The sequence below is a fragment of the Rattus rattus genome, chromosome X, assembly GCF_011064425.1.
Source record: "Rattus rattus isolate New Zealand chromosome X, Rrattus_CSIRO_v1, whole genome shotgun sequence".
NCBI classification, from domain to species: domain Eukaryota; kingdom Metazoa; phylum Chordata; class Mammalia; order Rodentia; family Muridae; genus Rattus; species Rattus rattus.
The window spans coordinates 100,613,650-100,623,796 of NC_046172.1; the positions used below are offsets into that span (position 1 = coordinate 100,613,650).

At 33.3% G+C, this 10,147-nt stretch overlaps 1 protein-coding gene across 1 annotated transcript in view; it reads left to right on the top strand.

Moving 5' to 3' along the window:
- Positions 1-1,725: 1,725 nt before the first annotated feature.
- The window catches only part of LOC116888109 (cilia- and flagella-associated protein 47-like), a 35,696-nt gene continuing 27,274 nt past the window's right edge, over positions 1,726-10,147 (top strand). Inside the window, exons 1-5 of the mRNA XM_032889466.1 lie at positions 1,726-1,729; positions 2,148-2,189; positions 5,823-6,019; positions 7,134-7,277; positions 7,837-8,010. Coding sequence (XP_032745357.1) covers positions 1,726-1,729; positions 2,148-2,189; positions 5,823-6,019; positions 7,134-7,277; positions 7,837-8,010 — 561 coding nt within the window. The remainder of the gene's footprint in view (positions 1,730-2,147; positions 2,190-5,822; positions 6,020-7,133; positions 7,278-7,836; positions 8,011-10,147) is intronic.

Below are 10,147 nucleotides of genomic sequence, written 5' to 3' on the forward strand. Positions count from 1 at the left end.
GAACCCTTTCCTCAATTATTTCAGGAATTCTTAATTAAATGTTGGTGAATCTCTCATTTGCAATTTCTGTACATGTAATGGATTGTTTTTTCAGCCTTGTGGAAGATATTCATACACACACACACACACACACACACGCGTGTGTGTGTGGTGTGTGTGTGTGTGTGTGTGTGTGTGTGTGTGTGTGATAGATATAGATAGAATAGAGATAAAGATAAACTAAATAGTTGACATTCACATTCTATAAATGGTTTACTTTTCAGGCCCTAAAATTAATAAAGGCTATTATAAATTTTGAAAAAATATATAAGATTTTATAGATGACTTGAATTTAAAGTTCTAATAAGCTCTAAAGTATGAAATTCTAATCATTTGACAGCCTCTTCATTAAATTAACTCAAATATTTCCAAGAAATTGATGATTCCTTTTAAGTAAAACTAATACTTTTACTGCATAGTGAATTTGGGGAGCTTTATATGCAGCTATAACAATAAAATTTTAAATGAGTAATCATTTCAAACTACCAGCATATCACAAGGATACCTCTTTCCTTATTTTCTTTATTTTTTTCAGTACAGATTGTCAAAATTATGTATTATGAATGATTACTGGAATCTGTCTATGGCGGGCTTTCTTCCTTCAGGTGTCAGTTGATTTTGTACCTGTATTTGCATTTAAAGTCATGTTTCATATGAAAATGTTATTTATTACTTATTTCTTCTTTCAAATTGTAAGTTCTTAAACATATAAAAGGTTTTACTTGTTGTCTGTCTTAATATCTAACACATGATATGTTTTCTTAAGTAAGTATTGTCTCTTGTATCCTGCGTCACTTACACTGTGAAAGCTACTTTGATCTCCACTGTCCATTTTTCATAAGGGCAGTATTGTGTCTAAAGGAGGATGCCAATAAGAATGTGTTGTAACCCACATTTTGTGAGTATTGGTCATTTGAATTTAAAAAATAAAACATCTTGATGTGAATGTGATTTGATCTGGGCATCCAAAAAGGCCTGAAAGCTAGTTGTTTTTAAATACGTAAGAAAAGAATAAAAGAAAGAAGAAGAAAAAAATCATCATTAGAGAAGATAGTGGCTTGGTAGGTTCTGCAAATGATGTGAGTATCTGATGTAGAGATATGAAAGCACATAGGTTTCTATTCAAGAAGTAAAGCTGTATTTCATGGTTGCTCATTAATGGAATGTTTTCCTTGCAACAGAATTTATTGATTACTGTAAGCATTAGAAAAATGGACAAGGGCCACTCTTAAAGGTGGCATCATGGTAACTTTTATTGGTTAGTGCTACCTTTTACCCAGCTTTATGATAACATCTCCAAAGTAAGAGGCTTGTTTATACTTGTGTGTATTTTCCCCCAAATGTTTCACTGAGCATATAATGTTCTTATGTTTTTTAGATCAAATTTCAGAAAATTATAATATAATGTCAATGTTTACTTACAGTGCCTTTTGCTCTTTAATATGTCAAAATTGAAGAAGCCTAAATCCATTTTATATACAACAGAACTGAGCCTTCCTGCACATTTCAATATACCCAGGAGAATTTACATCCCTCAAATTCCAGAACCTCCAGCTTTCCACATGCAATCTCTTGAATTTAAACCTCAAATTTTATCAGGTAATCAAGGATATTTTGATTAGAATACTTAGCAGTATAACAGATATTCAAAGGCAGGAACACGCTAGAAGTGAACACTGTTTATTCATGGGTAATATATCTTTGCTATTGGTTTTCTGAAGCATGTTTATTCTGTAATTGTCACATATATAAATTAGGTTAAAATGAATATCGATAGGTATATATTGTATCTTATTAATATTTTTATTAATAAGATAGTAAACATGTATCTAAATGTTTTTTCCTGAAATTTATATTCATTTTTTGTTTTCGTTCCTTTCAACTTGCTAGGCAATACTAGGACTCTAAGTCTCTTAACTAGTGTTAACTTCAAATGTACCAGAACATTAGTTTTATATGTGATGTGTTGCATTTTCGGTAATATCATTTAAGGAAGTCTCACTTGTTGGTTTCCTCTGGTTTTCTATTAACTGTAAAATATTTCTAATCCTAAAAGCATGGTTACAAATTATAAATTCAAAAATTTCCTGTTCAATTTATATTCCTAGAAGAACGGCCATTCCAGAAACAACTGCCAAGCACCCAAGCAGGTAACAAGAATTTAAGTATTAGAACTTGAATAAGGCAATAAATAATAACAGATCATATGGAAAACTTGAAGGGAAATTTTCTCAGAAAACATTCTGGGAAAATGTATGAATGAATGAGCAAATGAATGAATGAGTTAATGAATGAATGAGAATAAATAAAAGAATCAATCTGTCAATTAATCAATGAAATTCTGAAACAACTAGGAAAGAGTATTCTGCAATAACAAGGATTACATAAACACTTAAACCTCCTCAACTATGAAAATCAAAATTTAATGTACTCATAAGTATATTGGTCAGGTGGATTCAGGGAAGCAGGCTCCAGAAAAGTATATAAATCTTCTCTCGGATTCTTCACTTTATGGTTGTAGGCTAATATGTGCTAAATTTTACAGTGCGTTATAAGTGTTTTACCTAATAGACATAAGGATATTAGGTCAAGTGCAGACACTAAAAACAAATGGCTATTAAAGTGGCTAACATTTCAAGATGATTTTGATTCTTAACCTTTAACATTGTACCTTAACCAAGATGATATTCTAATTAAGCAAGGTCAAGCAGTCTGTAAAATATTTGCTACAGACACAGCTTCTTCAGAAAATTATTTTCCAAAATCCTTACTTATATTATCTTTATTAATGCTTTATAAAAGTTCTCTTCTTATACTGTTAGTGGAGTGATTAAAGAAAATTCCTAATCTTTCTCTTCTCCCCAATCCACCGTTGTGGATATGCTCATTCTTATACCCTAAGTTGATTCTCATTCCGATGATTGAAATTTCACTTCCTGCCAGACTTTTGTCATAAGCGAAGACAACCTCATACAGACTATGTGGACTGCAGGCCTTCCATAGCATGATTCTTTCTTGTGAATGAAGTCATCTTTTTTTTGCTTTACTGTTGTTTCCCAATAGCAAGAATGAATTTCTACTCCCTGTCTAAAAATCTTCCTTTTCTTGTCAGAATTTCTCCTCCTTCCACATACATAATAGTATAATGTCATGCTCTCTAACCTTGTTCTTAGAAGTCCAGTTCCCTTCAATTTGAAATTCTCAGTCTTTTGTAATTGTCGAACTGCCTTTTTTTGACATCAGCCTCATCTATTTCCATTTTCCATTGCTTTTCTCATTGCATCCACCTAATGGTAAATATATTTCCTACTTGGAAAACCTCAGTAAGTCATAGGCCTTTCTCAAACTACCCTCTCATACATTGGTACATGTTAAACAAAATTTTCCCTGTACATACTCAAGTATTGGAGTAAACTGGCAAAGTTCCCCAGTAGAAAAGTGTGATTAAATATAATTTTATACAGTACTCCATGTACTGTGTTTCTTTTATTTTCTTCTACTTTTTGTGAGACAGGGTCTCCCTGTGCAGCCAGACTGACTTGGTACATGATCTTCCATGTCTTGGAATAATTTACATGTGTGCTCACATATTGAACTGCAGTTCACTTCTTGTTCCTTTTTATGGAGAATTGAGATAAAATACATGAGCATTTAAGAGACAAGTAGTCTACTGAATTGTCACTCAAGCAACATTTTTTCTTATAATTTTAAAACATTTTCAATTTGATTAGTAAGTCATTTTCACCTTTATGATTTTATACAAGAGAATTTGACTAAACCTTTATCTTTTGAACTTTTTAAAAGTTTATTAATTTTTGTTTTACCTTTATTATTGGTGTATATGCAATTGACAGTCTATCATAATCTATTTAGACAGGTATTTAAACATAAATTTTGTAATCTTTCATGTAGTTTAAGTTATCATGAAGATGTTCATTAGCTTGGTAATAGTTCATTCTAATTATTTGTGTACTTTGTTAAATTAGTCTAACAGTAATTAAAATAAATGAGCTGTTTTTAATATATGATAGTGAAAAAACTTTGTTATGAGAAATCAAAATGAAAAAATTACAAAGTTGATGTGTTATCAAAAGTTCCCAGACTTCCTTCCCATGTACGATTTAATTAGAAAGTGCAAGCTTATTTAGATATTTCTACGGGACTCAGACTTATATGAGAAAGTAATAGCATAAAATATTTGGGTTATAACTAGTTTTACTCCCTTTTTAAACCCTAACATGAACAATAATGGTTCTCACATTCATGCATGTAGATACATGAGCTCACAAGATTGTCTACCTGCATTCCTTATAGTAGACAATTCTTATTTGCTCTACAATTCTTAAAGTCAACCAGTATGAAAATAGAACTAAAAATTATCTTATGAAAATATTGTAAAAAAGATTGAATTTCTTTCAGTTATAAGTTATAATGCCTTGTGAGCATGGAGTATCAATGCAGTTGGGCTCCATGTAGGTCTAAACATTTGACTTTTATTCATTCTCTCTCTCTCTCTCTCTCTCTCTCTCTCTGTGCTCTCTCTCTCTCTCTCTGTGCCTGCGTGCATGCATGCATGTGAGTGTGTTGACTGAAGGACTAAAAATCATATATCATAAGAAAAAAATCTCTTTATTCTCTATGCATTTCAAAGAAGACACAGACTATGTCCTGAAAACAAATAATTTTTGAGAGCCGATCTCTGAAATCATATATTGGTATGCAAGAGACAATGGAGAGAAGTTGATGTTACCTGCAGAGATTAGAGTACCTTGTACAATTGGATGATATATATATATATATATATATATATATATATAATTAAATAACAGATTGTATTGTAGCACAATCTTACAAATATATTTGGAAAAATCACTTCTAAGGAAATGCACACACACACTCAAAACACACACACACACTTCAATGAGCCTGCTATTTTGGTTGTATAAGGCAAAGAAACAGTGTTTTCTTCAATTAATCTTTAAAAATAAAACCAATATTTTCATTAATTCTACTGATGCAATGATTTTTTTTTTTAAATTTGGAAGACAATGAGTCTAACACTTTATTCTTTAAGTCATGCAGTTAATGATTTGGATTATAATATAGACCTAATAATATCATTGATTTTCACTTTAATGCTAATCATTAGTCATTAGATGTTTTAAATCAGATGTTCATGTTGAAAAGTATTTGGGCTATTTTTGTTAGGGAACATGGCAAATAATACTGATGTAACCTCTTCATTTATTCACTCACTTAAAGCGAAACAAAGACATTTCACTAGTTCTGACCAATTAACTATTGTATATTAATTAGATATTGAACACTAAAAATCCCTAGAAATACCCATTTCTCTTTCCCTGACTTGTCATCCAAAATGTAAATTAAAAGCAATATTGGGATGTGTTTTTTTAAAGATTTATTTATTTAATGTGAGTGAGTACACTGTAGCTATCTTCAGACACACCAGAAGAGGACATTGGATCCCATTACAGATGATTGTGAGCCACCATGTGGTTGCTGGGATTTGAACTCAGGACCTCTTGAAGAGCAGTCAGTGCTCTTTGACTTTTTAGAATGGAATACCTCTTCCACAAAACCATGAAAGATATCATCTCTCATTCAAAAATAAGTTTTTTTGTTTAAACATAGATCATATGTAATGTCAAAGATACCTAATCTAAGTAGATACATTTTCACAGAATATTATTAAATAAACATCGATTAGCAAAATTAAGTTTAGGCCTTGTAAAATGATTTTTGCTTTTAAATTATTTTGCTAGCTTTAGAAGGAACGGTTTCAATTCCTCTACGATTTGCTCCCCTTGGGTCTGGAAGATACCCTTGTAAAATTTTGTTGTTATCAAGACATGATGTACGTGTGTACGTAATTGAAGGTATAGTAAATGAAGAAGAACCAGAGGCTGAATTGTTGTTTAAAACACCAGCATTTGAACCACTTACTCAGCATATCCCCATAGTAAGTAAAAATTCTTTTTTGTTGATATTTTCACAATTTACTAAAGTTTCTAGCCACAGTGTGTGTGTGTGTGTGGGGGTCTTATCTGGAGAGCTGCAAATTTATAATTGTATTTAGACAAGAAATTATTTTCCTTATGTCAGGGTTTCTTCCTCTCAGCTACAACACAAGCATCATTTGTATTGGATCTATTTGCTTAAAATGTGACTGTGATTTCCTTAACCTCTCAGCAAGTACCTAATAAAAGATTTTTCCTCCTGGAGTCACCACGCTGAGATACAGATGTTTAGACCACCACTTGAAATCCTATTGATTTTAGCATGTGAATAAGATGAGTTCATAGGTACTCTTTCTGCTATGAGACATAGGGAAATTTCCGTATTCAGAACAATGAATTAAGTTTTGCTCATTCCGGATACTACTATTGTTACATTGTGGACATTTGTCATAAATTAGCATAAATTGATCTTCAGTAAATCAAACAAATTATTTTCTCCAGATTAAAATAATGCCTGGATAGACCTATCAGGCAATCTTTGTTATTACTTATAAAAAAATCTGAGTAGTTTTGTTATTCTTGACATTTTTAAAAATTGTTCTTCACAAATTTTTCATTTAAATGTCACATTCCCAAATTTTTCCTTTGTAATACTTGGAATAATTTATAATAAGTTAAGTATTTTATCAAATGCTTTTTCTAACCACTTCATTATGATTCTTCTGTAAAAATAATTAAATTAGTCTTAGGTGATTGTTTTTATAATATGATTTTCATTACATTTAATTGGGTTGATTCTAAACTTCTCCCAATCCCATCTCATTTAATTCTTTTCCATGCCAAGCATTTACTCTACTGCTGAACTATATTCCAAATTCTTGGGTTTTTGCAACCAGGTCTCACTATGTAGCTCATTTTTACCTAGAATTTAACAATAGATCCCAGGCTACTATGGAACTCCAGGGATGTGTACACTTAGGGCTTCAAGGTATTAGAGTTACCGTTGTATAACCATGAGCAGATTAATTGTATTTTTTAATGACTTAACAGTTATTAATATGTCATACACTTTTGCATCATCCTTCTAACATGTGTCTAACCCTTTCCATTTTTCAGAAAAATGAATCAAAGAAACTTTGGAAATTTCAAGTTAAAATAGAAGGAGAGTGGTTTCATGGACCTCCAATTTTACATGTTGCCCCTGGTGAAACTATACAATATCCTTTGACATTCAAACCAATTTTGGAATGTGAAATTATGGTATTATCATGAATTCTTCCTTGCATTTTAATACGTAAATGAGCAAATGTTTAGATAGTAGTTAATATAGTTAAATATAATATGTTTACCAACACTTGTATGTTCAATAAATTTGATAGTTTTGCCTAATATGTTTAACTTCCGATATTTATCATGACACTCATAATGCTGCTAATGAGTATTTATATCCAGGTTATTTTCAGAACGCATGGATAATGATATGAAATCATTGTTCTAAGTCAGTAAGTCAACTGCTACATATGAAACTTTCCCTTAGCAACAGTTCTTTCATAAGGTGCTAAGTGTAAATAATTGCTAGGTGTGAGAATGCTTATATATAATATATAATTTCCGGAGAGTAGATAGATATAAAGATCATTTCATTAGTAGATTCTTTCTTAAATAAAACAATTTTTATATGAACTGAAAACTGCAGTGACTAACATTTTCTTACAAGCTATTTTTGTTATTCCATATGAATTAAGTTGAGAGGTATTATTTAGCATTGAATTATAACTGCTGAGTGCTATAGAGCTTAAAAGTATCTTGTTTATCATAGGGTAAACTTACTTTACAAAATGAAGTAGATGGCATGGCACACATCATTGAAATAGATGGGATTGGGACAAAACCCACAGCCTTGGACCACATTGTTATAGACTGCAAAGTGGGAAATGTGACAGATAAATCCATAATAGTGCCTAATTATACAAAAAGTCTCCTGACATTTAAGGTAAGACTTTTTTAAAAAGAACATATTTCCTGCTATACATATACGTTGAATTATATGAAATATATTAACTATGTGAAATTTTTTAAAAAGTCACATAATGGGGTGAAGCACACACAGAGTTGATTGTAATTCTATCTTCTCTTCTTCCAATAATTACAGAATTTAATTTTAATTCCTAAATGTGGTTGGCATCTAAGAAGTTTGTTGTTGTTGTTGTTATTGTTGTTGTTGTTGTCCTTGTTCGTACTTTGTTAATTTTTTTCATTTATTTTTGTTTTGCTTTGTTTGATATAGGGGCTTGCTATAGTCATAAATTTCACATCTCCTTACCTAGCCTGTCACATAATTGGATTGTAGGCACCTGCTACAATACATAACTCAATACAAGGTTTTTTTTTTCTCCAACTTTATTAAATGGGGTAATTCTTATTTATTTACATTTCAATTGTTATTCCCTTTCCTGGTTTCTAGGCCAACATCTCCTAACCCCTCCCCCTCCCCTTCTATATGGGTGTGTTCCTCCATCCTCCCCACTACTGCCCTCCCAACAAACCTGTTCACTGGGGGTTCACTTTATAAGACCAAGGGGCTTCCCCTTCACTGGTGCCCTTAGTAGACTATTCATTGTTACCTATGCAGTCAGAGCCCAGGGTCAGTCCATGTATAGTTTTTGAATAGTGGCTTAGTCCATGGAAGCTCTGGTTGGTTGGCTTTGTTGTTCATATGGGGTTTCAAGTCCCTTCACCTCTTTCAGTCCTTTCTCTGATTCCTTTAACGGGGGTCCCGTTCTCAGTTCAGTGGTTTGCTGCTGGCATTCGCCTATGTATTTGCTGTATTCTGGCTGTGTCTCTCAGGAGAGATCTACATCTGGTTCCTGTCAACCTGCACTTCTTTGCTTCATCCGTCTTATCTAATTGGGTGGCTGTATATGTATGGGCCACATGTGGGGCAGGCTATGAATGGGCATTTCCTCAGCCTCTGTTCTAACACTTGCCTCCCTATTACCTCCCAAGGGTATTCTTGTTCCCCTTTTAAAGGAGTAAAGAATTCGCATTTTGGTCATCCTTCTTGAGTCTCATGTGTTCTGTGCATCTAGGGTAACTCGAGCATTTGGGCTAATAACCACTTATCAATGAGTACATACCATGTGTGTTTTTATGTGATTGGGATATCTCACTCAGGATGATATTTTCCAGTTCCATACATTTGCCTATGAATTTCATAAAGTCATTGTTTTTGATATCTGAGTAGTATTCCATTGTGTAGATGTACCACATTTTCTGTATCCATTCCTCTGTTGAAGGCAATCTGGGTTCATTCCAGCTTCTGGCTATTATAAATAAGGCTGCAATGAACATAGTGGAGCACGTGTCTTTTTTATATGTTGGGGCATCTTTTGGGTATATGCCCAAGAGAGGTATAGCTGGATCCTCAGGCAGTTCAATGTCCAATTTTCTGAGGAACCTCCAGACTAATTTCCAGAATGGTTGTACCAGTCTGCAATCCCACCAACAATGGAGGAGTATTTCTCTTTCTCCACATCCTCCCCAGCATCTGCTGTCACCTGAGTTTTTTATCTTAGCCATTCTGACTGGTGTGAGGTGGAATCTCAGGGTTGTTTTGATTTGCATTTCCCTTATGAATAAAGATGTTGAACATTTCTTTAGGTGTTTCTCAGCCATTCATCATTCCTCAGCTTTGAATTCTTTGGTTAGCTCTGAACCCCATTTTTTTTTATTTTTTTATTAACTTGAGTATTTCTTATATACATTTCGAGTGTTATTCCCATTCCCGGTTTCTGGGCAAACATCCCCCTAATCAGTCCCTCTCCCCTTCTTTATGGGTGTTCCCCTCCCCATCCTCCCTCCATTGCCGCCCTCCCCCCAACAATTTAGTTCACTGGGGGTTCAGTCTTAGCAGGACCCAGGGCTTCCCCTTACACTGGTGCTCTTACTAGGATATTCATTGCTACCTATGAGGTCAGAGTCCAGGGTCAGTCCATGTATAATCTTTAGGTAGTGGCTTAGTCCCTGAAACTCTGGTTGCTTGGCATTGTTGTACATATGGGGTCTCGAGCCCCTTCAAGCTCTTCCAGTTCTTTCTCTGATTCCTTCAACGGGGGTCCTATTCTCAGTTC